Source organism: Myxocyprinus asiaticus, chromosome 20 (assembly GCF_019703515.2).
Source record: "Myxocyprinus asiaticus isolate MX2 ecotype Aquarium Trade chromosome 20, UBuf_Myxa_2, whole genome shotgun sequence".
NCBI classification, from domain to species: Eukaryota; Metazoa; Chordata; class Actinopteri; order Cypriniformes; family Catostomidae; genus Myxocyprinus; species Myxocyprinus asiaticus.
In genome coordinates, this window is record NC_059363.1 from 8,789,162 (window position 1) to 8,816,330 (window position 27,169).

At 40.1% G+C, this 27,169-nt stretch overlaps 2 protein-coding genes across 6 annotated transcripts in view; both read right to left on the reverse strand.

Moving 5' to 3' along the window:
• Positions 1-1,177: 1,177 nt before the first annotated feature.
• On the reverse strand, positions 1,178-3,166 carry LOC127411208 (serine dehydratase-like). The gene is made up of 5 exons (XM_051646603.1): positions 2,937-3,166; positions 2,728-2,816; positions 2,270-2,497; positions 2,045-2,169; positions 1,178-1,517 (listed from the first exon to the last, which is right to left on the reverse strand). Exons 1-5 carry the CDS (start codon positions 3,060-3,062, stop codon positions 1,327-1,329), a joined length of 759 nt encoding a protein of 252 aa, XP_051502563.1. The 5' UTR covers positions 3,063-3,166; the 3' UTR covers positions 1,178-1,326.
• Positions 3,167-12,823: 9,657 nt separating this feature from the next.
• The window catches only part of LOC127411184 (apoptosis-stimulating of p53 protein 1-like), a 52,053-nt gene continuing 37,707 nt past the window's right edge, over positions 12,824-27,169 (reverse strand). For 4 of the 5 annotated variants that reach the window (XM_051646573.1, XM_051646572.1, XM_051646575.1 and 1 more), the window contains 13 exons: positions 24,694-24,868; positions 21,404-21,600; positions 20,800-20,940; positions 20,261-20,453; positions 19,471-19,602; positions 17,452-17,561; positions 16,917-17,343; positions 16,078-16,826; positions 15,448-15,585; positions 15,196-15,329; positions 14,249-14,415; positions 13,937-14,136; positions 12,824-13,857 (listed from right to left, as the gene is read on the reverse strand). In XM_051646573.1, coding sequence (XP_051502533.1) covers positions 13,816-13,857; positions 13,937-14,136; positions 14,249-14,415; positions 15,196-15,329; positions 15,448-15,585; positions 16,078-16,826; positions 16,917-17,343; positions 17,452-17,561; positions 19,471-19,602; positions 20,261-20,453; positions 20,800-20,940; positions 21,404-21,600; positions 24,694-24,868 — 2,805 coding nt within the window. In that variant the 3' untranslated portion in view covers positions 12,824-13,815. The remainder of the gene's footprint in view (positions 13,858-13,936; positions 14,137-14,248; positions 14,416-15,195; positions 15,330-15,447; positions 15,586-16,077; positions 16,827-16,916; positions 17,344-17,451; positions 17,562-19,470; positions 19,603-20,260; positions 20,454-20,799; positions 20,941-21,403; positions 21,601-24,693; positions 24,869-27,169) is intronic. The other variant, XM_051646574.1, reaches the window with a different exon arrangement.

Sequence of the window (27,169 nt, forward strand, 5' to 3'; positions counted from 1 at the left end):
TGACATTTAATACTTTTTAACTATAAACTATCGCTTCCGGTCAACGGCAATATATGCATTCATGAAAGCGCTGAGTTCACATGGTCTCTCGAATTCATATGGTGTGACGAATTCGCATTGACATGTTACGGATGTAATCTCACATTCTTCTCTCAACTGAGACATCCAAGATAAGCACACAAATGCACCATTGTGAGTAAAGAAACAGATAAATACAGATCTAAACCAAAACCAACAAAGCTTCTGTACATCGTTCATCCAACTCAGTTGTAAACAGGGATGCTGTGAACATGCCAGTGTGATTAAGTCACACGCACATACTGCTGCTGACCGGAAGTGATGCTTTATATTTAAAAAGTACTTAAACATTGATTTATTTCACACCGATCGTGTCGCTTTAGAAGATTTAATTTTAAAGATTAAATTTAGCCCAGGCGTGTCAAACTCATTTTGGGTCGAGGGCCAAATTGGACTATGCGTCACTGTATGATATATATATATATATATATATATATATATATATATATATATATATATATATTACACCGATCAGCCACAACATTAAAACCACCTGCCTAATATTGTGTAGGTCCCCCTCATGCCACCATAACAGCACCAACCCGCATCTCAGAATAGCATTTTGAGATGCTATTCTTCTCACCACAATTGTACAGAGCAGTTATCTGAGTTACCTTAGTCAATTCGAACCATTCTGGCCATTCTCTGTTGACCTCTCTCATCAACAAGGCATTTCCATCCACAGAACTGCCCCTCACTGGATGTTTTTTTTGTTTTTGGCACCATTTGGAGTAAATTCTATAGACCGTTGTGCGTAAAAATCCCAGGAGCTCAGCAGTTACAGAAATCCTCACACCAGCTCATCTGAAGCCCAGCCCAGCTTCAAAAGTCGGATCACCATCCACTTGCATTTTAAGTATCTACTGAGCTAAGATATTTTTCTACAAATGTGTTCTGCTGAAGAAAGAAAGTCATACACACCTGGGATGCCATGAGGGTGAGTAAATGATGAGAGAATTTTCATTTTTGGGTGAACTAACCCTTTAACATTCGGACTAGCATCTCCTTTTGTGTTCGACGGAAGAAAGTCATATGTGTTTGGACTAACATAAGGGTAAAAAAATAGGACATCATTTGAATTTTTGGGTGAACCATCCCTTTTAGTATTTAATCATTGAAAAACTATGGAATGTCCACATCATCTTAAGGCAAGCTATAGCATTTGCATTGGCCATCTTTAACATATTAGCTTTCACAGATTGGAGAATCTTCATATGCAGTGGATTGCTGGGTTCGTTTCCATTCTGATCATTTCCGTATGACTGCCTGTAAGTGTTGTAGCTGGGCCCGGTTTACACTGCCACCCCCACAGACGATCATCACCAGCGGGCCGAGTGGTTTAGGAAGGCGTCCCTCCTTCTGTAGCCTTTGGATAACACCACTGTACACTGCAGCCAGCGCAGCGCCGCAGGCTAGCTCCACCAACACACACTCCTCATCTACATATGCACACACAGAGAAATACAAACACTTTCCTAAGGACTGGAATCATTTAAAAGCAGATTTGCAGTTATTGAACTGTTTTTGTGCCCAAAACTAGTGGTTATCAGTTGGTGTGTATGGACCCAAAATGGGCCGCAGGTCTGTTCTGAAACAAAGCTTAATGAAAAATAAAATGCAACTAACTATTCATAGATATGTTACCAAAATAAATAGGCTTATTGACTTTAAAAAAAAATTAAAAAAGAGGAGAAAACACTTCCTATATATTGTATTGTTGATGTCAAAGGTTGTGCTATCAGACTCTGGTATTTTGGCACATTAGGCAGATGCCAACATTGACAATATATAATATCAATAATTTATCCATAAATATAATATCAATACATTTTATTGTTTGATTTTAAGACATGTATTTTGTACCAAAAAAATGGTAGTGAATTCAGTCACCACTTGATTTCCAATGTACAATCTGGGTCCAAACTCAGCTGAGAAACACTGCCCTAAACCATAGCGACAAGCTTACCCAGGAACAGTTCCATTGCCTCCAGAGCCTGTAGATCTGTCACCACCTCTGAAATAACAGTGGACCGTTTGCTGTATTCAAACGCCTGTCTGCATGCTGTCTTTGCTCCTAGACACGTTGCTTCACTAGCAAGCAGTTCAAGCACAGTGAATTGCAGAAACATTCACACAGGACATGAAACAGTGCCAACTCTTCATAAATTCAATACGATTTCTTATCTTATACCTTGTAATGTCCGGCAGTGTAACCAGCTCTCCAGCTTTAAGGGCGACATTGAGACAATCTGCACCAACAGTCTCCATACAGAGGACAGGCACACTGCCCCAGCCCACCTCATCCAGCCCCTGGATCACCCCACAAAACAGACCTCCGCCCCCAACGGACAGCACTATAGCTCCTGGTTTGGTTGGCAATGAGGCCTTGAGTTCATGTACAATACTGGTATGACCTTTCCTAAGAGACAGGTTGAGTAACATTTGCATTCTTCTTCAATGGACTTTTATTAGGGATAAAATATGATGATGTGGATAAAAAGGTGAGTAATGTCTTTTGATAATTTTGCTAGGGTTGGTCCCCTAGGATTGTGTTTTGGTATTGGTCTGAGGGGCTTTAGAAGTTTCAGGGGAGCACACAGTATCCCCAACCCCACTCCCCTCACCTGGCCATGATATCGATGGACTTACCAGATTAGTGGATGGTTGAATGGTGGTATCACAGTAAGACCTTCACTTTCAGCCAATCGAAGGGCCTCTGCATTTGCATCATCCCAAACCTAACACAACAAAATAGGATGAAGTCATCTGGTGTATATCACTAGTAAGGAAAAATATATATATAATGCCATATCTAGAAAGAGGCATTTAGTATATCAGTGCTGGTACTCTACTCTTGCCTTGCCCGCAACTTTGACCGTAGCTCCCTGGTCCTTTAGTTTCTGCACTACCAGTAGGGGTGTTGCTGAGGGCAAAACAATGGTTGCTGGAAGGTTGAGTTTTCTTGCTGCATATGCTGTAGCCATACCAGCATTGCCACCTACATACAGACAGTGAGAGTCAATACACTAAAACTAATAAACTAATGGAAACACGCTTGTTTTATCATTTCAATCACCAGAAGAACAAACCACACCGTTCGAGTTGGTGGAACTTGCAACCTTGTAATGGAATAAAAATGCATTTCAATCTTTATCAGAATGGCCAACATGCAACGCTTCCTTAAATGAGCGCTAGAGGGCAGTACGAACACATAATGCACGTACGGGACGTAAACATTTTCACTTCGTTTGATATCATAATGCACATAAATTTTATTTAAACTAATGTTGAATTTAAAATACAACAACATGCATTATAACATTAGGGATATATGTAGACCCCAAAAACATTTAATGAAATCCATCTTGCTTTGACATTTTGCGCAACATTTACTGAAATGCTAGCAGTTAATCAGGGAAGAAGTGGAGAAATGCGTTTACGGTAGGTTAATTATCTCAGAGCTGTCAAAACTGAGATGAGCATTGCCTGTTGAAAGATTTTTACAGCTGGTTACAATTCAGTACACTTGACATTGCGTCAGGAAGCTGACGCTATGTGGCGTATCCTAGCTTCTACAGGACCAAGTTGAAACCTTTTTACAACAACGCCAGGATTGGCTATGGTGTTTTGAACAGAATTGGCTCTGTTGGTTATGAACATATGGTGTTATGAACACCATATTGGTAACACCATACTACAGCGCCATCCACCAGACGCCATTACTCACTTAAATGGAATGTGTTCACTAAGTGGTGCTTTTCACAGGCAAAGAGCCAGTGATCTGCCCCATACCTGAAATTCTACATTTCTTAAGGTCGATCGGACGCAGGGCTCACTCCGTCTACGCTCAAAGTTTATGTGGCAACTATATCTGCTTATCACTACTTGAAACCGGCACCTCTATAGGAAAACATGATTTAATCATAATTCCTAGGGGGGCGGGGCGGCTAAATCCCCCTCGCCCGGCTACAGTCCTGACTTGGGACCTAACTTGGTCCTAAAAGTGCTTGCGGGACTTCCCTTTGAGCCTCTGGACTACGTTGAATTGCGTGTGCTTTCTCTTAAGACCGCATTACTGCTGGCTTTGGCCTCAGTAATATGGTTTGGTGATTTGCAAGCACTGTCAGTTGACAATTCATGTCTGGAGTTTGGTCCGGGTCTTTCAAAACCACTGTCAAACACAGAAAAGGCTATGTGCCTAAGGTTCTAACCACACCCTTCAGAGCGGGGGTGGTTCACCTTCAAGACTTTTTCCCTATACATTTTTAATTTTATTCGGATGAGGAACAGTCCTTGTATTTGTTATGCCCTTTGTGAGCACTACACAAATATGTTGAGGGCACACGCTAGTTCAGACTGTCTGACAAGCTCTTTGTGTGCTATGGAGGATGCACAAAAGGAATGTCCATCTCAAAGTAAAGACACTGGATCATTGATCCAATCACCCTGGCTTACGAGTCACCCAATTGGTGTTAAAGTACACTCAACTAGAGGCGTGGCCTCTTCATGGGCATGGACGAACAGTGTGTCATTACAAGACATATGTTTTGCAGAAGGATGGTCTTCTCAAAACACATCAAAACAAGTCCTCTCTGTCTAGAGCGCTTGCTGTTTTATTGGCCAAATATATATTTATACCCCTCTTTTAAGTACGGGCTCCCTGTCACTTTACACAACCGCCTGCATTCGGACGCTGTGTTCCCAATGTTACAAGCACTGGGTTTCTGAAGGTTAATTCATACTATATGAACATAGTTCATATATATATATTCAGAGTGTTCCCCTCCTGACTAACCATGAGGGTCATTCATTTGTGGCATACTCGTGTTGGTCGCCGTCCCACGAGACTGCGGCGTCATGTTTCCTCTCTGGGAAGGTTATGTCGTGTAATGCGACGTGTTGGGAATCTGTTCCCCATAGCGTCAGCTTCCTGACGCAATGTCAAGTGTATTACATATGTAATGTCTCGGTTCCGTATGTAAACTCGGTTCCCTGAGATGAAGGGAACGAGACATTGCGTAAGCAGGTCGCACTATGGACTATGGTTTTTGAGGTGCGAGCGATGTGCTCTTTGTCCCTCAGTCAGAGAATTCTTAGGAATGGTGTTTGCGTGCCCGCTTTTATACTTGTCTTAAACACCATAGCCAATCCTGGCATTATTGTAGAAAGGTTTCAACTAGGTCGTGTAGAAGGACACTCCCCATAGCATCAGCTTCATGATGCAATTTCTCGTTCCCTTCATCTCAGGGAACCGAGGTTACATACATAACCGAGACGATTTCCCACATTTTCACGCTAAGTATTACCTCGCAAGGTAATCGTTTGGTCAGTTTTCTCAAAAAACAAGTCCGAAACATAATATGTGAAATTAAATTCTTATTTAGCAGTCTTGTTATAGTGTACTTACCTATTCCAAGGTGGTTTCAAGAACATGAGTGTTGTCTAGAAGTTCAGAGTTCCCTTGCTGACAATAAAGTAATTGAGCATGAACTAATGCCCTGGATAGCAAGATAAAAATGACAGCTTGCGAAATTATGTAATATAGGTTAAACCCAGGTAAGATATTCATTTATGAGAGACAGTGAACTGTAAACTTGTCCTTAGTGAGAAACCTGAGTCTAAATTGCCATTACCCTTTCAACAAAGTACTGAGGCGGTACCATAGGGTTGCCACCTCGGCCCTGTAAAATTCCTGGACACTTGATCAGTGACCGAAAAATTTATTGCTGGCCATCATACAAGAAATAAAACATATTATTGATGATTGTTTACTCCTTGTTTGATATGGAAACTACCATATGTATAGCATTTATTTCAATGAAAGAGTAACATCAATACACTCAAAAAACATTTCAGCCTATTTTTAAGATATGGATTTGAGTTACATAACAAAATTCCAGCTAAATTAATTGTGTAATTTTTAACTAAATTAATAAAACTTAAAATATTAAGTTTATATATATATATATATATATATATATATATATATATATATATACAGTTGAAGTCAGAAGTTTACATACACTTAGGCTGAAGTCATTAAAGGTGTCATGCATTGAGAAATAAAATTTTCCCTGATCTTTTGACATATAAGATGTCACAGTACTATAAAAACATAAGAACTCAAAACTTATTCGTTAGTCCAAAAAAAGGCTCAGTTGAAACCAATACTCCTAAACGACTTGTTTTCTAAACCTCGTCTCTATTATGTAATAGAGATGAATACATCAGCACAAGACTCCTTCTGCATAAACAGGTCAACACCTACTTCTTCATCATAGTCTCTTTGGCCAGCCCACAGGTTCGCGGTTAGAGCGGTGATAAGAGTCAGCACGGCAGGGAGAAACACAGGGATTATTGGTGCAACAAGAGGTTCGAGATGCCTGCAAAGTTTACAAAATGTTGTGCAGTGCCAGTTTGTGGAAAAACGGACTCTTTGCATTTGATTCCTAATGATCCGAACATGAGGAAAGGGTGGCTGACGTTTATTTAGCATCCTGACTGGCTGCATCTCCGCCTGGTACGGCAATAGCACAGCCCACAACCGCAAAGCCCTGCAAAGGGTAGTGCGAACTGCCAGACACATCATTGGAGGTGAGCTTCCCTCCCTCCAGGACATATATACCAGGCGGTGTGTGAAAAAAGCTCAGAGGATCATCAGAGACTCCAACCACCCGGGCCATGGGCTGCTCTCACTGCTACCATCAGGCAGGCGGTATTGCAGCATCAGGACCCGCACCAGCTGACTACATGACAGCTTCTTCCCCCAAGCAATCAGACTTTTGAACTCTTGATCTCTCACGATCAAAATACATCAGCACTGCACTTTATTACTCTTATATCTCACACCGGACTGTCATAAATTATATTCTCTCTTAACAACACACTGGCAACTTACTATCAACCGACAGCCTGAATGTCAATACAGTACAATACAACCTACTGTACATTTTATATATACTATATATACTATTTTTATTGTATAATGTGTATTCTATATTGTGTGTATTGTATACTGTACATTGTATGTTATTATTTGTATATTGTGTTGTGTGTAATTATGTGTATATTAGATTTTAAATTGTGTTGTGTAAATTTGATGTTTATTGTAGATTGGTATATGTCTCATCACTGTCACGACTACTATGTTGCTCGGAACTGCACCCAAGACTTTCACAGACTATTGCACTTGTGTATATGGTTGTGTGACAATAAAAGTGATTTTATTTTTAATGAAGTCCCGGATCACCTCAGTAAGATAGTGTTTGTTTGTTCGCTTCATTTTACTGTGGATTCTTTTTCAAACAAGACACAGTTCAACACAGGCATTGCAGAGAGACTTAAATTAAAAGCTGATGCAGTGCCAACTATATTGGACCCAACAGTAATGTCGCAACAGACAAGTGTGAGTATCCATGTTAATTGTATTGCTTCATATGTTACAGACTGTTAGTTTACATTATCGACAACGTCGACAATAAAAAATTGTCGACAAAACTTTTCGTTGTCGAATAGTTGTTTGATCTCATTTAACGTAACATGAGATTATATGAAACTCTAATGATGACGTGAGAGCAGCACTGCAGTTCGCGCCTGACTGAATGCAGTTCTATTTAACGCGTTATAGCTTTATTAAAGTTCAAATAATACGGAAGCAGATCATATATATAACTACAAACTCCGAAACTGGCATTTCTCTATGCGGTCAGCGCCTCTTCTATGAGTTGCGTGAATGTACCGATCTAAGGGGGAGAGATTGGAGCCAGAGAGTGTGCAGCCGGCTGATGTCGTGGGGACGCTCATCCCTCGAGCGTGCACACTTAATGAAGCTAGATTATAACGTGATGGCTCGCGACTTATTGAATCATAATATATGTGTCACTGTGTTTCTTATCGTGAAGAAAATTGGCAATACACAGCTTTATTAAGAGAGAGAGTTGTTTTTGTTTTTTAAGTTAAAGATGGATTGAAGTGAACAAAAAGGTGAGAGAGGGTAGTCTTCACCCCAGTATACACAGCAACAAAATTTTGATTTGTTTTGGCTTGATTTCCAATATAAATATCTAAATCTCTTTTAAAACAATGTACATTTTCTTTAGCAGCTATACTGCAGAAGATTTTCAAAACAATTCCACAGGCATAAAGGTGGGGGCGTTGACACTTATTTCATATGCAAAAATGTTACCCAATCATAGCAGTGGGGGTTTACATTGAAGTTTTAAAGGGGGCACAACCCAAAAATGGAGCATTTTAATCAGAGGGCCAAAAACAGAATAAAACACAATTATTTCTAAATGATGAATATTTTTGATGAAAAATCGTACTAACATTATAAGTGGACCTCAGTGAACATTATAAACATTATAAAATAAAATAAAAATGCAATGCATGACACCTTTAAAACTCATTTTTGATCCACTCCACAGATTTCATATGAGCAAACTATAGTTTTGGCAAGTAATTTAGGACATCTACTTTGTGCATGACACAAGTAATTTTTCCAACAATTGTTTACAGACAGATTGTTTCACTTTTAATTGACTATATCACAATTCCAGTGGATCAGAAGTTTCCATTCACTAAGTTAGCTGTGTCTTTAAGCAGCTTGGAAAATTCTAGAAAATCATGTCAAGCCTTTAGGCAAGCCTATCAGAAGCTAATTGGACTCAATTGGAGGTGTACCTGTGGATGTATTTTAAGGCCTACCTTCAAACTCAGTGCCTCTTTGCTTAACATCATGGAAAAATCAAAAGAAATCAGCCAAGACCTCAGAAAACAAATTTGTGGACCTCCACAAGTCTGGTTTATCCTTGGGAGCAATTTCCAAACACATGAAGGTACCACGTTTATCTGTACAAACAATAGTACGCAAGTATAAACACCATGGGACCATGCAGCCATCATACCGCTCAGGAAGGAGATGCATTCTGTCTCCTAGAGATGAATGTAGTTTGGTGCGAAAAGTACAAATCAATCCCCGAACAACAGCAAAGGACCTTGTGAAGATGCAGGAGGAAACAGGTAGACAAGTATCTATATCCACAGTAAAACGAGTCCTATATCGTCATAATCTGAAAGGCTGCTCAGCAAGGAAGAAGCCATTGCTCCAAAACTGCCATAAAAAAGCCAGACTACAGTTTGCAAGTGCACATGGGGACAAAGATGTTACTTTTTGGAGAAATTTCCTCTGGTCTGATGAAACAAAAAAATTAACTTTTTTGCCATAATGATCATCGTTATATTTGGAGGAAAAAGTGTGAGTCTTACAAGCCGAAGAACACCATCCCAAACACGAAGCATGGGGGCGGCAGCATCATGTTTTGAGGGTGCTTTGCTATGGAAGGGACTGGTGCACGTCACAAAATAGATGGCATCATGAGGAAGGAAAATTACAGGTGCATCTCAATAAATTAGAATGTTGTGGAAAAATTCATTTATTTCAGTAATTCAACTCAAATTGTGAAACTCGTGTATTAAATAAATTCAATGCATACAGACTGAAGTAGTTTAAGTCTTTGGTTCTTTTAATTGTGATGATTTTGGCTCACATTTAACAAAAACCTACCAATTCACTATCTCAAAAAATTAGAATATGGTGACATGCCAATCAGCTAATCAACTCAAAACACCTGCAAAGGTTTCCTGAGCCTTCAAAACGGTCTCTCAGTTTGGTTCACTAGGCTACACAATCATGGGGAAGACTGCTGATCTGACAGTTGTCCAGAAGACAATCATTGACACCCTTCACAAGGAGGGTAAGCCACAAACATTCATTGCCAAAGAAGCTGGCTGTTCACAGAGTGCTGTATCCAAGCATGTTAACAGAAAGTTGAGCGGAAGGAAAAAGTGTGGAAGAAAAAGATGCACAACCAACCGAGAGAACCGCAGCCTTATGATTGTCAAGCAAAATCGATTCAAGAATTTGGGTGAACTTCACAAGGAATGGACTGAGGCTGGGGTCAAGGCATCAAGAGCCACCACACACAGACGTGTCAAGGAATTTGGCTACTGTTGTCGTATTCCTCTTGTTAAGCCACTCCTGAACCACAGACAACGTCAGAGGCGTCTTACCTGGGCTAAGGAGAAGAAGAACTGGACTGTTGCCCAGTGGTCCAAAGTCCTCTTTTCAGATGAGAGCAAGTTTTGTATTTCATTTGGAAACCAAGGTCCTAGAGTCTGGAGGAAGGGTGGAGAAGCTCATAGCCCAAGTTGCTTGAAGTCCAGTGTTAAGTTTCCACAGTCTGTGATGATTTGGGGTGCAATGTCATCTGCTGGTGTTGGTCCATGAAAACCAAAAGTCACTGCACCCGTTTACCAAGACATTTTGGAGCACTTCATGCTTCCTTCTGCTGACCAGCTTTTTAAAGATGCTGATTTCATTTTCCAGCAGGATTTGGCACCTGCCCACACTGCCAAAAGCACCAAAAGTTGTTTAAATGACCATGGTGTTGGTGTGCTTGACTGGCCAGCAAACTCACCAGACCTGAACCCCATAGATAATCTATGGGGTATTGTCAAGAGGAAAATGAGAAACAAGAGACCAAAAAATGCAGATGAGCTGAAGGCCACTGTCAAAGAAATCTGGGCTTCCATACCACCTCAGCAGTGCCACAAACTGATCACCTCCATGCCACGCCGAATTGAGGCAGTAATTAAAGCAAAAGGAGCCCCTACCAAGTATTGATTACATATACAGTAAATGAACATACTTTCCAGAAGGCCAACAATTCACTAAAAATGTTTTTTTTTATTGGTCTTATGATGTATTCTAATTTTTTGAGATAGTGAATTGGTGGGTTTTTGTTAAATGTGAGCCAAAATCATCACAATTAAAAGAACCAAAGACTTAAACTACTTCAGTCTGTGTGCACTGAATTTATTTAATACACGAGTTTCACAATTTGAGTTGAATTACTGAAATAAATGAACTTTTCCACGACATTCTAATTTATCGAGATGCACCTGTATGTGGATATATTGAAGCAAAATCTCAAGACATCAGCCATGAAGTTAAAGCTCGGTCGCAAATGGGTCTTCCAAATGGACAATGACCCCAAGCATACCTCCAAAGTTGTGGCAAAATGGCTTAAGGACAACAAAGTCAAGGTATTGGAGTGGCCATAACAAAGCCATGACCTAAATCTGATTTGTGGGCAGAACTGAAAAAGTGTGTGCGAGCAAGGAGTCCTACAAACCTGACTCGGTTACACCAGTTCTGTCTGGAGGAATGGGCCAAAATTCCAGCAACTTATTGTGAGAAGCTTGTGGAAGGCTTCCCAAAAGGTTTGACCCAAGTTAAACAATTTAAAGGCAATGCTACCAAATACTAACAAAGTGTATGTAAACTTCTGACCCACTGGTAATGTGATGAAAGAAATAAAAGTTGAAATAAATAATTCTCTCTACTATTATTCTGACATTTCACATACTTAAAATAAAGTAGTGATCCTAACTGACCTAAGACAGGGAATGCTTTCTAAGACTAAATGCCAGGAATTGTGAAAAACTGAGTTTAAATGTATTTGGCTAAGGTGTATGAAAACTTCTGACTTCAACTGTGTGCGTGTGTGTGTGTGTGTATATATATATATATATATATATATATTTTTTTTGTTTGTTTGTTAAAGATTACTAAATTCAATTTGATGAAATTGAAATGTGTAAAAGAAAAAATCCAACTGAGACTAACCTTAGCACTGAGCAAATTTAACTAACTTTGAAACATCCTTGTCTTAATTGTTTAATGTTTTACAAGTAAAGCAACCAAAACAAGGGAGTGCAAAATAAACAGTCCCATATCCATAACACATTTTTATTTATAATGACATAATTTTATTATTGTTAAGATAAATTATAGCCATTGCTAAAACTCAAAGCAATGAATATGCATTTTCTTTTTTTGCCTGCTTTGTAGTAAACACTAATACAATAAATCTAACCATTTTAATAAATGTTTTAATTAAAGTTTATTATACTGGTTTAAGAATAGACAACTGAAACCTGTTTTCTGTACACCGTTAGTATGAATATCCTATTAGGAACACATCTAGTTCTATAAAACAAGTTGAATTCAGTGTTTTAAAGCTCACCAAACAACATTTGTTCTCTCTAAATCAAGCATCTAGACACAGTACTTACAGACTTGCAGCCAAACAGAATATCTCGCGTTTTATTTGATCGACTCAGTTTCTGCTGCTCTTGTTTTTGCATACAGAGCATTCAATTGAGGTTTGCGGCTCTTGAGCGCAGCTGCTCCAGTAGCCTGCAGCGCAGAAGGAACATTACTCTGCGTTCACGGCCTTGCGCCAAAGGGCTCGTCAGATTCATTTTACACTCGTCGGGAAAATATTGAAATTTCGAATGGAATTTTATTTTCCCAGGACAGTTGGCCTAAAACCGGGACGATCCTGGAAAATCCAGGATGGGTGACAACCCTACGGTACCATGATACATGGTACAGTAATACCATACTTTGATATTCAGTGGAACTGAATGATTACCACATTCATTCAAGTTATTTACGTGGTATTTCAATGAATATTGTGGCATTATGGTAAATTTCCAACCATGGTATTACCTTGACACGTCCTAAAAACCATGGTGTTACCTTAGTATCATGTACTTTTGGTGGGTGTACCTTGTGCCAGATCACAAAATGTTTTATTGTTCGCCTCCTACACATGGGCTTATGTTTTAACAACCCCAGTAAACACAGGCTGTAAAATACTTGAGTCAATACAACATGTGAGTTTGTCCCAATGTGGAAATTTTATTGTGCACATACACATGGCATTTCGCATAAATGTCTCTTGTATGGCAGCGCAAACAACAGGCAGAGCCTGCCTGTTTGACAGCCATATTGTATCAAGCTTTTTTAAGTATTTCATTTTATCTTCATTAAATAAACAATCCTTAAATTGGGAAAAGTTTATGTAGCATAAAAAAATAAAGCCTAACTTAAATGAAGCTTAGGAATACAGATTTATGTGATATGTTTTCAATATTCTTGTTCCCCTGGTTGATGGAAAAAAACGCCACTGCAATAGTTTTTTTGTCATCACTTTTCTTTATGCATCCTCTTAAAACTCAGTTTCTCACACACAACAACATAATTTAATCTCCTCAGGCCCAAAAAATCCTCCACATACAAAAATATACACATTTTCAGTCTAGGCCACTTCCTTATTATCCAATTGCAGCTTGACCAGCCTCAAGGCCTCTTTTTAACACTTTCTAGCACCTTCCTTCCTTTTCCCTGAATCAGCAACTTCCTAACCGTGGTAAATGAAACATCAGTTCCTACAGTTTCCTCTTCAACTTGACAATATTCACAGAGAATGAAAACTGGAATCCTAGATCGCACAGTCTGCCACCAACTGTTTTCATCACATTCACGTCGCACTCTAAAAGTCACATCCAGCTGACATGCACCCACATACTCAGGAGGTTTACACTGTGTGAAAGGACAGAAAAGCTAACATGTTCCTCAACAGAGATAGGGGTAAGAGGGGCACTGCAAAAACAACACATCAAAGTGACGAATAAAATCTGGGATGCAAACGGAAGACTGCTGATTTCCCCACTCTTGGGTAACTATCTTGTCCGACTCCAGACGTGCTCCCTCATCTTTCCACCCCTGTAGGCTCTGTGTTGTGATGGTCAAGACAGGGCAGAGCGCCAACCCACAGCTTCATGCCAAGTGCTGTTATAGGAGCTAGCTCTGTCTCTTTTGGCCACCTATGCCAAGGAACGTTGCCTGGGTTTGATCCTAGGATACAGCTATAATGAAAGCAGAGAGCAACAATTCAAGAAATGGACAATCTTTAGTGAATGTGTGCCTAATATATAGGTGTCTTACCCCTAATAAGTTGCGTGGTACATATCCCTCCTTGTCATTAAACCTGGCCCACCACCACTCTGTCTCGCTGTCATCTCTACGGCTCATCACGGTGAGAGCATCGCCCTCACGGAAGGACAGTTCATCTGCACTCTGAGCCTCATAGTCCCACAGGGCATAAACCATTCCTTTATTCATTACACCCAGCTTCTCCTGCACACCTGAGAGAAAAATAGAGATATTACTGTATGTCTTTCGAAAATATTAAGTCACTACACTAGGAATACACACTTAACAATAAGAATTACCAGACCAGAATGTTTTAGATATTACCATATAGAAACTGAGAGCACTGGATGTAGCCCTCCTCCATCTCCTCACACTTGTCTGCTGCAGTCTCTACATCACTAATTGTAGTGGCAAAAATGGCAGCTCCAGACTCCACTAGCAGCTTGCAGAGATGAACATTGTTGCATGAGGCTGCGCAGTGCAGAGGGGTCCTGATGCCAAACAGTGTTAGTCCATAGCAGTACTATTTTTCATTTATAATAATACTGTTAAATTTCCCTCATATACAAACATTTTACATTATTCATGAGTGTGAATTATACACCTGTACAATAGAGGTCTGCACGAGCCTTAAAATGAAACCCGGCCCGAACGATACCGTCAGATTTTAAGCCCGAACCCGACCCGAACCCTATATCGTTCACTATCTAATTTATTTTTTCTTTCTTTTTTTTCTCCCCTTTTCTCCCCAATTTAACATGCCCAATTCCCACTGCTTACTAGGTCCTCATTGTGGCGCGGTTACTCACCTGAATTCGGGTGGCGGAGGACAAGTCTCAGTTGCCTCCGCTTCTGAGATAGTCAGCCCGCGCATCTTGTCACGTGGCTCACTGTGCATGACACCGTGGAGACTCATAGCATGTGGAGACTCATGCTATTTTCCGTGATTCACGCACAACTTACCATTTACATTTACATTTACATTTACATTTATTCATTTGGCAGACGCTTTAATCCAAAGCGACTTACAAAAGAGGAAAACATAAGCGAATCATCTTAAGGAGACAGTGGTATGAAAAGTGCTGTATTACAAAGTTTCACTAGCATCATAATAGTATTCAAAACAAAATAAAGTGCAACAGTACAGTACCTCTACTGTACAATATGAAATGAAAACAAATTTTCAATTGTCCCTAACACAGATAAAATGACTGCTGAAGTATTAGTAATATTTCTTAAGATAACCAATCCGACAAAGTAATAGTTCTTACCATCCGTCACTGTCTGCTGCATTGACATTGACCCCAAAGTCCAGCAGGAACTTCACAATATGGTGGTGACCTGCACAAACTGCATTATGGAGGGGGGTGATACCCTCATCATTTGGAGTGCTGGGATTGTCCACCTAAGGAAGGAGCCAAACAAAAACAACAAACACAAACTGTTGGCGAGCTACAGTACTTGTGAGTCTCTTTCAAGTTATATGTTGTAGATGCAAGTGGACTGAGGCAGCTGAATGGTACCTCATAGATAATCCTTTGCACCAAGTCAAATTCACCCTCAAGAGATGCATCCAAAAGCAGTGCAAGAGGATTGAACTTTACTCTCAGGCCGTGTCCTGTCCGCTCAGAACCCGGCTTCTTCAGGTTGGTGCGCTTGACCTGTAATGTGAAAAATTAATTCAGTTCATATTTGTGGACTAAAATATTCAAGAGCTTGAGATTCTTCTTAGATGAGAACAAGAACAGCCCTTTTTCAACAAGTCTATAAACGCTTTTCCACTATTGGTCAGAACGGTTCTGAGAACGGTGAGTAAAAGTTCCAGTAGCATTTCCACTTGAGCACGGTTCGGTAAGGAACGATTCTTAACCATTCCCAGCCTGTATTTCTCAGTACGGTTAGCTAACCATACTCAGAACAGAGAACCATTCTGCTGAACGTCTGTGGTGACATGGCTTCTCACGATTGGTCACTTGCTTAGTCAGTCCAGTCTAATACTGATTTCACAGTACCCTAGTAGAAAAAGAAACCATAACCGCATCGAGAACCGTTCAGACTGAAGGTGGAAAAGTGGCTTTTGAGTCAAATAATGGACATGTACCATTTCGAAGATATGCTCAATAATCAAGCCAACAAGCTTAGTGCCAACTCACCATAGGCATACATGGAGAAGTGTCTGACTGTGTTGTGGTGTCCTGCTCTACAGGAGAGTGGGCTTCTGGTACTGAGCTAGGTTGTGTGCCTGTAACACTGGTGTGGTTGTTGTTATGATTGTCCTCAGGGTTGTCCTTAAGTGAAGGGCCTGAGGCATCATCAGACTGGGTTCCCCCTGATTCTGTGGATGTATGCATCAGCTGGTTTTCATTGGCATTTGCTGTAGGTGACGCAGAAGAAGTGGTAGGAGTGTCTGGGATGTTAGTCTCTGCTGAAGGTCCAGCTAACATGTTAAACTCCATCTGGTTTCCATTGGCAGTGTCCACATCACCCAGGCCTGTGGCCATGTATCTAAGAGGACTGTCAGGCTGGTAGAAAGGTGTACCACTCACTCCACCCTCAATACCCCCTGCAAGGGTGTTGAAGCGCTGATATAAAAGCTTCTGAATGTTAGGCCCACTGGGTCCTTCTGGCTCTGTGATGGAGCTTCGCTTCTTCAGTGGTCGAGGTGCATTGGCTAATTTCCTTCTCAGCACCTCTAGGTCTATGTCGTTTTGATAACGGAGAGGAGAGTGGGCCACAGGAGTCAGTTTGGTTGGGCTGAGAGGGCGAGGGATGTTCTCCACACTGGGTGGAGGGAGGGGAGCACTCTCTTGGTCAGCTTCCCTGTCCACTTCATCTCTGGAGGACTGGTAGGGAGGAACTGGGGAGGGAGAGGTGGAGCCTGGTAGGACTGGCTTTCCATATACTGGAGACCAATGAAAAGAAAGCACATTTAAAAGAAAGGAACATAAAATATTTCAGTGTGTGGATTAAGCTTAAATGCATCACTTTTTACCTGCTTTGACAGCAGCTTTGCTACTACTGGAGTAGTGTTTGGCAGTAGACTGCTGTAGGTACATGTTGTAAATGGAGCTTGAGTTCATAGTGGCAGGGCCCCTCCTTGGAGACTGAGGCCGGGACCCTCTGTCTGGAATAAAGGGATGCACCGCCACAGCCAGAGGAGGATCTGTCCTCTCACCCTGAGGAAAGAGAGCTGATCCAGGCGTGGGGCTGGGTGGCACTGTTATCCGCTGTTGGATCTGCAGTGAGGGGGAACCAGAGACAGGGGGTGCTCTCTGCCAGGCTAAAGTACCAGGAGCAGAGCGGGGCAAAGAGCTGGTGGCACAGACTATGGAGTGATGGCCTGCACTGGGATATGTGCCATAGATGGGTGGAGGCTGTTTAGACAATGCTGTTACTGTCCCCAACAACTTAGGGGCTTCCTGCAAAGAGATGAAACAATGAGTTAACCACAAATTCAAAGATGTCTTCCATAAGAACACTTACTACTTAAGCTTTAGGAGACATTAGTGAGTACTATATAATCTCACCTTGTCTGAGGTACCCATCTTGCTGGTGTGATCTTGTCTTGTGTCCTTCCAGTCTGGGGGATTCAGAAGAACCCCACTATTGCTGAAGGAGGGCCAGTTTGCATCATTAGCTGTAGGGAGCACAGCAGTATACCGTATGAGTTTGGTGGAAAGAGACAGAAATGTGTATGCTCTTTCTCAAGTCAGCCTCATTATGTCACAGACTGACCTGCTCATAGGGTCATTAAAGCAGGAGATGAGTCTCAAATGGGACAACACTCACATCTCTGACCCCTGTGACATAAGCACACTTCTAAATCAGGGGTTTGAGTGGGGGTGTATTTCTGTTCTGTCCTCTGCTCAGATACAGCTCTCTCTGGGTTAAATGGATTACTAAGCCTATGTGTCCACTGATCTGCTTGTCAAAGTCACAGGCGATGACGCATGTTTATCCCGTCTGTCTGACAGACACCCAATCAAACTAACGGGAAAGATGAATGCCAAGTCCAATAATGGAGAAATGCAGTGAAGGAAAGGATTAAAGCAGATCAGAAATGGGGTTTTCTTTTCTCTAAATAGGTAACATTTTTATACTATTATAAAGGTTGAAATGAATACTGCTTTGTTATGTATTCTTTAGGCAAGGCTGACATTTGCATGACTGCTTATAAAAAATTGTTGTTACATAATTGTTTCTGTTATTTCCACCACGGTTTTAGGAGTCCTGTGGATTGCTCTGTAGGGATACATTAAATGTACTTCTTTTTAAGCGAAAAATATGTGGGGCTCAAATTGCTGTTTTGTGCACTTAGTGTGTCAGTAACCATGTGGTAAGCTCTTATACTGTAAACTGTATAAGACTTAACTCATAGGTACTGACAAACCAAGTGCAAGCTGGTGTTCAGTTATTTGTAGCTATAATAGGTCAGTGTATGTGTGTGAAATTTATGATCAAATTATTTCAATGTATTTATTATGTACAGTAGCAACTGCTGCAAATTATGTAGATTTAAATATATACTGTATATAAAAATATATAAAAATATATCTGATTATTTAAAACATCTGCCGATAACAGTACAGTTACTGTAGTTTGGCTGTTCTGCTTTTCTATGCTACCTTGTCAAATCATTGATAATTAATAGCACAACTTTAAAAGAAATTTAAATAAATGTATTCTCTATGAGTAATTGGTCTTGGTTATAATCTCAACTAAATTCTTAACTCACATTAACTGAATTCTGAAAAGTAAAGCTTACAAATCTTCTGTCACTGTCACCCAATTAAAAGTAATTCCACACAAGAAACATTTTCTTTCACACACTGCACGAGTTGTAGGCTAATTGTCTGACACATTTTCCCAACCCTTTTGATTGACAGGAAATAATCGGCCCTGATCATCAGCTGTTTTTTAACAATCGCCAGATGGGGGCCTGGGTAGCTCAGTGAGTATTGACACTGACTACCACCCCTGGTGTTGCGAGTTTGAATCCAGGGTGTGCTGAGTGACTCCAGCCAGGTCTCCTAAGCAACCAAATTGGCCCAGTTGTTAGGGAGGGTAGAATCACATGGGGTAACCTCCTCGTGGTCGCGATTTGTGGTTCTCGCTCTCAATGGGGCGCATGGTAAGTTGTGCGTGGATTGCGGAGAGTAACATGAACCTCCAAATGCGGAGTCTCCACGGTGTCATGCACAACGAGCCACGTGATAAAATGCACGGATTGACTGTCTCAGAAGCGGAGGCAACTGAGACCTGTCCTCCGCCACGTGGATTGAGGTGAGTAACCGCACCACCACGAGGACCTACTAAGTAGTGGGAATTGGGCATTCCAAATTGAGAGAAAAGGGAATTAAAAAAAAATGCAGATAATGCAGATAATTGGCCAATATATCGGTGCATAGTTAAATTTTTTACCAATTTTTTCTTACTTGTCTTATTATGGCAAACTCTGTACTGTAAAAAGAAGTGCAAACTTATTTTATATTGTACATTTTATGCTGGTCAGAGATTTTCTCCTGCTGTCAAGCCCAAACACTCACTAGTGGTAAAGTTGGAGTCTGTGGGAGCCTCTGGCCCCTCTTTAGGGTCTGAGAATGGCACCAGAGGGTCCACTATGATGTCTAAGTCTGAGACCTTCCATGGGCCTGCAGGCATCCTCACCCTGTCTTCCTCTGTGCCGCCGCCCGCACATACATGGCACACAAGCATGACAAACGAATACAAGGGGAGGAGAACAGTTGAAAGACATGAGAGAATGAAAAAGGATGTTAGCAATTAAAAAAAGTTTTTTTTTTTTTTAGTATGAAGTTAATGAGAAAATCTGAATAAAGCCATGTTTCAAAACTGTGTCTTTAGGAGCTCCTCCTTTTGGATGGAAAGTAACGCCGCAATCCTTGTTAAAACCTTGTTGTTAGCTTGACCATGATGTCAAGAATGATAAAGATTTGCTACTATGATTTTTTTGGGGGAAATGAGAGAAGCATATACTGAAAATTAAATTAAGCTGAATGAGAGGTTATACAGAAATAGTGAGAAAGAAGATTAATTTTCACAAGGAAAGTAAAGGAGGAGCTTGGTGCTTGATGCTGAGTGATGGATTTTCACAACCTTCAAGGCTCAAGCGTAATGATCTGATGCATCTATCATCTTCTCGGTTGTAATATCCCACTGAAAGGGATCTTGACCTCCTGTAAACCTGTTTGATGCTTGTTTTAGAAGAGGCTGTTTATATGGACACATTTTCAGACATTGATGAGTGAGGCTGCTTGTTGCAATCCAGGGAAGTGGCAAGGGTAAAATGTTGTCAAAGAATAAGGGGAAAAGACTGACCTGACTTGGATCGAGCATGGTTGATTGTAGAAGGAGCAGAGAGTGACTGTGGCTTTAGGGGATCGGGAGGTAAATTGTAGCCTCCTTCCTGTCGCCCGGGCATCGGGACCTGGATGTAGGGACAGACTGCTGCCACCCGGCCAGAGCTGCCTGAGGTGGGCTGAGGGGAGGGCGGGCCACTCATTCGGCCAAGCTGTGGAGAAAAGGAATGGCCATTCAGAACACAATTAAACCAGAAGCATCTAGTTAACACCTTAAAAAAAATATGCTGCAATTGGCAGGCTACTAGTATATATTAACAAACAGCCTTGAATATAACTATGTATGCATCTATTGAGACAATACTTCTATATTTATGTTGAAACAAATTCTTTGTGCTTAAGTGGCATGGCTTAATCAATTCCAGTTTGCATCTTTAAACAGTAAATATGCAATGATTTATGATGCAGCTCAATGTAACTTAACAGTGCATCTGGTGCTTCTGGCTAACTTCAAAATTGGGCTGCAATGACTTCGCAGGTCTGTTCTTTTTCACATGCCTCTGCTTTTTTCTTGTAGAGACGCTCTCTGAGGTCCCCGATACGCTTGTCCATCATGGTCACCTCCATGTTACGCTTATTAAGCATATCCTTGTGTTGCTGTAGCTTGCTGTTCTGTTCCTGATTTAGCTTGTTTCGGATCTAAATGTTAATACAAACACGCATGTGTCACACACACATTTACAGAATTGATTATTATGTGAATATATCTGTTGGAATATTTTCCTGTTTAATCAAATGTCAAACAGTTCATGCAACTAATATCTTTGGAGTTTGAAAACATGCTTAATTATCTTAATATTTTATGCGATATCCCTTTGGGTCACGAACCATCGCACAAACAACTTTACAGATTCGGGTGGAAAACAATTAATTAATAAATAAAGAGCAAAACAGGAAACTGCATCAAAGTCTTTCAATAATTCACTGGGGAAGGAAATAATTTCGATGATCAAAAAGCATTAATGGATTAAAATAATCTCTATTTCCTATTACTGTTTTCCCACGAAAGTCAAATATCTAAGATAAAATGAGCTAAAAAAAAAATTCAGGTACACTGTATATATAGATAGATAAGTTTTGTCTAAAGCACAAAAATACGTACTTGCAGTTCTTGGTAGAGTTTGCGTAGTTCCAGCGCAGCATTGCAGGTCACCGGTCCCCCCAGAGGCTGCAGCCCGTTGAGACGCCCCCGTCGCAGATCATCTAGCTGTTGCGTGAGCTGATCCACCTTTAGCATGGCCGACTGCAGTTCTGCCTGCTTTTCCTGGAACAGGCTGCTAACATGCTCAATTTCTGCAGCTGAAAGACATACACATAGCATTCCGATAATATATCCTATCTATGTGAATGCATGGGTCACTGTTGATATGCTTCATACATAAGTTAGCGCCTGAGGATTTGTGAAGTGGGTGTGTGTGTGGGAGTGAGGTCCAGGAAAAATTGCTACTTGATCTAAGATGTCCACTCCCCAAGGTCACATATCATAAGCCAGTTCATGAGCAGTGCAACAAACTCTAAATAGAGAGGAATGATATTGTGATCTTTGTTTTTATCCCATAGATGTTGTGACGGGAGAGAAAACATCCAAAGGCTCTTCCACACCCCTGCTGGAACACTCCTTGTTTAACAGTTCAGATATGCTCCAACTGACTGATCCACTGCCAGGAACACAGAGGGAGTGGACGGCAAAAGCAACTGGAGCAGAGGATGAAATTTCACTGTACTCTCTAACAATGGTATTAAACTGTTAACTTCAGAGAGCTACAATGGCATTAAAACATATTTGGACACTTAAATATGTATGAATGTCATTGCATAGATAACAAATATATATATATATATATATATATATATATATATATATATACAGTTGTGCTCAAGTTTGCATACACTTGGAGAATTGGAAATACATGTACCATTTTTTAAGAAAACATGAGTGAGCAGGCAAAACACATTTCTATAATTTCTTATGGGATTCATATTCAACTGTTGGTTATAACAAAATGGCACAATCATAAAACAAAACATGGCAATAAAGAAAAAAATGAAATGACCCCTGTTCAAAAGTCTGCATACCCTTAGTTCTTAATACTGTGTATTGCCCCCTTTAGCATCAATGAGAGCGTGCAGTCTTTTGTAATAGTTGTCTATGAGACCATTCTTGCAGGTGGTATAGCTGCCCATTCATCTTGGCAAAATGCCTCCAGGTCATGCAAAGTCTTTGGTCGTCTTGCATGAACCGCACTTTTGAGATCTATCCCAGAGTGGCTCAATGATATGATATTAAGGTCAGGAGACTGTGATGGCCACTCCAGAACCTTCACCTTTTTCTTCTGTAACAACTGGAGGGTCAACTTGGCCTTGTGCTTAGGGTCATTGTCATGCTGAAAAGTCCAAGAGCATCCCATGCGCAGCTTTTGTGCAGAAGAATGCAAATTATCTGCCAGTATTTTCTGATAACATGCTGCATTCATCTTGCTATCAATTTTCACAAGATTCCCCGTGCCTTTAGAGCTCACACACCCCCAAAACATCAGTGAGCCACCACCATGCTTCACAGTGGGGATTGTATTCTTTTCACTATAGGCCTTGTTGACTCCTCTCCAAACATAGCACTTATGGTTGTGACCATAAAGCTCTATTTTGGTCTCGTCATTCCAAATTACAGTGTGCCAGAAGCTGTGAGGCGTGTCAAGGTGTTGTCGGGCATATTGTAACTGGGCTTTTTTGCGGCATTGGCGCAGTAAAGGCTTCTTTCTGGCAACTCGACCATGTAGCTCATTTTTGTTCAAGTATCGTCGTATTGTGCTCCTTGAAACAACCACACCATCTTTTTCCAGAGCAGCCTGTATTTCTCCTGAGGTTACCTGTGGGTTTTTCTTTGCATCCCGAACAATTCTTCTGGCAGTTGTGGTATCAAGAGATCCCTGAATTTTCCACTTCTTGATAAGTGATTGAACAGTACTGACTGGCATTTTCAAGGCTTTGGATATCTTTTTATATCCTTTTCCATTTTATAAAGTTCCATTACCTTGTTACGCAGGTCTTTTGACAGTTCTTTTCTGCTCCCCATGGCTCAGTATCTAGCCTGCTCAGTGCATCCACGTGAGAGCTAACAAACTCATTGACTATTTATACACAGCCACTAATTGCAATTTAAACAGCCACGGGTGTGGGAATTAACCTTTAATTGCCATTTAAACCTGTGTGTGTCACCTTGTGTGTCTGTAACAAGGCCAAACATTCAAGGGTATGTAAACTTTTGATCATGGCTATTTGGGTGATTATCATTATGATTTAAAAAGGAGCCAAACAACTATGTGATAATAAATGGCTTCATATGATCACTATCCTTAAATAAAAGACAGTTTGTTTGCATGATCAGTCATATTTTCAAAATCAATGCCAAAATTTCACAATTTCTGCCAGGGTGTGCAAACCTTTGAGCACAACTGTGTGTGTGTGTATATATATATATATATATATATATATATATATATATATATATATATATATAGCTATTTTTACAATTATTTTTATCCTACTGATCCCAAGGTCATTTTAGTGGATGTATGAAGTCACCCAACACCCAAAATCACATTCTGTCAGAGTAATTGCTGTACTGCATTTGATGAAGGATGCACTAAAAGAGTAATTTTTTTAGGTATGCAGGTGAGTATGAACAGATTCCGGACATACTTCATCCAGGAACATGGACAGTGTTCCTTGACTTGAGTACAAGACATAGTAACAACAACCATGAAAATTACCTACTATGGTTTTGTTAAACAAGCACTATTTACGCACAAGGAACAACTTTCTTGTTATATATACTGTAGTACTTACAACTGAAAAGAGCCGCCGACTCAAGGTTCTCTACCATTTTTTATTTTTTTCTATCCAGCGTTTTGAATGGTTTGAATTTTGTTATTTAATGCAATGACATTTATACATTTTTAAGTGTGGCTAAAGAGGCCAAAATAATTTTGGAGAGATTTTCTTTGTGCACAGCCTTAATGGAGACAAACTGGTCTGACAAATCAGTCCAACCCACAATATCCTTTCCAGTGTTAAAGCTTGGACAGTGGAGTATAAGTCAAACTGTGATCCCTGCTATAATCTGACCCCATACAACTAAGTCTCTAAAGCATAGTTACAGTTTTTCTGAATTGCTAAAACACTAAACCCCAAATGCTTAGTGGCCTAAACCCATTTGTCGAATCAATCAGATTCGGAAGAGTCAGGGGTTTTGTGAATCTAGTTTGAAGATTTGGTTTTGTGTTTAAAGTTGTGAGAAAATGGGTGAAGGTTTCAAGAAACGTGTTTTAGCAATTCAGAAAAACTGTAAGTCTGTTGACATTGACATGGCTGTACAGAGGTTGCTGTACGTACAGAGGTTGCCATTGATGAGCTTGCTGTAGTCCACTTGGCCCCTCATGGCACGGACCTTCTTTAGTTTGGCTTCCTGACTGTCCACCCTTTCTCTCAACTTCTGAAGCTTCTCGCTTTCAGACACTGACTGGCTCTGATGAGGATCCTGCTGCTTTAGATGCCGCAAACGCTGCTCCTAAACATAAGATGGGAGAGGAGAGGGTAACAGTCAATTTCATTCAGGGAGGGAATGTAGGTATGTTCACATATCTTCAAAAAAACACACATAACATTAGAGATAGACCGATAATAAGTTTTAACCAAATTTTTAACCGATATTTTCACTTTTTCACATAAACAGTTATCAAACTCTTTGAAGTTAGACACAGACCAAAACAAAGATGAACGCAGATAGCTGAAGATAAATTTTACCAAATACATATACAATTTTAAGTTGCATTAATTAAGGCAAGAGATTTAGACCAGTTTTTGTTTTTTTAGTAAAAGTTAAATTCATTAGTCTCGTAAATAGGGATGGAAATCGTAAAAATGACATAAATTATCATTATAAAAAACTCAGTGTTTTTCTTAAACTGCACACTGTCATATTAACAACCATCCAGTCTGATTTAATTCTCACATGCCATTAGTAAACAAAACACAGTAACAATTCTTGGTTCATTTGGAGACGGACATACTGTCAGAGTATTTTAGCATGGTGTTGCATTCACACAAGAAGGCACGTTCGAGAACCATTAACGGAACCGAAAGTTATGAAAATCATGGAAAGTCATAAAGAATGGATCTCATAAAGCAGGTACTTTATCGTCAGAGGTTAGTGATGAATTATTTAGTTATTATTGTGTCTTAAAGCAAAATAAACTAAAACTTGACATGTGTTCTGTCCATATGTTATCAGACACTTATACTGTATGTTCACTTAAATAATCAGTATCCGTATTGGTCATCAAAAAACAATATCGGTCAACCTCTACATAACACACCACTTCAATCAAAAACAGTCCTTTCACACACCTCACTGCGCACATTGGAGAGCTGTGAGAGCACAAATGGGAAAAAAACAGTGAAAGGAAAAACAGGAGAATGTAATAAAAGAACAGACTTATTTTTACATTTCAGTGCTGCTTAAGAATATGCTACGATTTAACATCAGTGGACTATTTTGCTATTTCAAGCATCTTACTACAGAAAATCAAACTGTAATTACTCCAACTGTATGAAATCTTAAAAAGAAAGATACTACAAAAAAGTGAAAGTATGATGAATGAGACTGAAATAGAAAGCACAGGCAGACATGCTGACTAGCACTTTCAAGTCTGCTTCAGAATGAGCAAATACAAAGCCAGGCCAAACAGACGAAGAGTGTTGACTCAACATAATCCAGTGTTAAATGAATGAACAAATGAACAAAGTGAGCTTTCGAACTGCAGAGCTACTACATTTACGGTTACAAACCGTAATGTTTGTTTAAACATATGCATTTTTTTGTTTTTTGGTATACTATGTTAAAACTGCAAGAGAAAATAAAGTATCTGCATTTTGTTGTCCTAAACAATGTTGCAGAAATGTCAATGAAAAATTCCCAAATCTTATCATAAATCCACCAAAATGGATATATTAGCAATCTAAAACCAATATCTAATCAGCAAACACCTCTAACAGAAATGCGTTTTTTACCTTGTGTCAGGTGAGTGGATAGTACATATAGATACGTATACTGAAACTGTATAATAAATTAACTGTAGAGAACACAGCTAGCCAACAAATTTACAAAGTATTCTGAGACTTTTTCCCGGGAACTGACTAAGTGACGAACCAATGTACGCACACACGCTCAAACTCCAGCGATCTTAACGTCCACCCTCTTCCTGACAGCTGCAGTTCCATGCTGATCTAATTTCCTGTGTCAGTGCAGTCCCTTTCCTGTTGTTAAGGAAAATAAATTTGTGTTCAGGCAACACGCACAGCTGACCCCCTACACTGACCTAAGTGTGATATACGTCAACAATCACAATTATTCTCAAAACACAATATCAAAAGAGTCGAATAACCCGAATGACGTCAGGCTCAAGAAAGTTGCACAATTAATATGCAATCCATTAAAAAGGCTGCATTAAAATTCCTAACATGGTCACATGGAACTACGGAGTAGGAGTTCAATTAATCAAACATGACAATTCATGCACTCCAGACGATATGACCATGTGTTCATGTATGCCCCCTATGAATGTTTGCATTCACCTGCTTATGTTAAAGGCAGACACTGGGTTCCTAATTTCAGTATGTGTAAAGTCAGCACAGCAATAGAGAACTAAAGAGACATTTAACAGATATCTGAAAAAAGAAACATTTCTCAAATGAAAGCTGCATGTTTTGGCCCTATATAAAAGTGCATGGGTTTGTCAAAGGATGGACATGAAATAGTCCATTTCTTGTCTGCCTAACAGTTTAGAGATTATAAGAGGCAAAAGATCTG

Excerpts from the sequence above, each read along its gene's own strand:
- LOC127411208 (XM_051646603.1), bottom strand. The coding sequence starts at position 3,062 with ATGGCTACAGCATATGCAGCAAGAAAACTCAACCTTCCAGCAACCATT. Across the intron at positions 2,498-2,727 it reads TTCAACCATCCACTAATCTG|GAAAGGTCATACCAGTATTG; the intron begins GTAAGTCCATCG and ends CCTGTCTCTTAG. Across the intron at positions 1,518-2,044 it reads GGCAATGGAACTGTTCCTGG|ATGAGGAGTGTGTGTTGGTG; the intron begins GTAAGCTTGTCG and ends GTGCATATGTAG.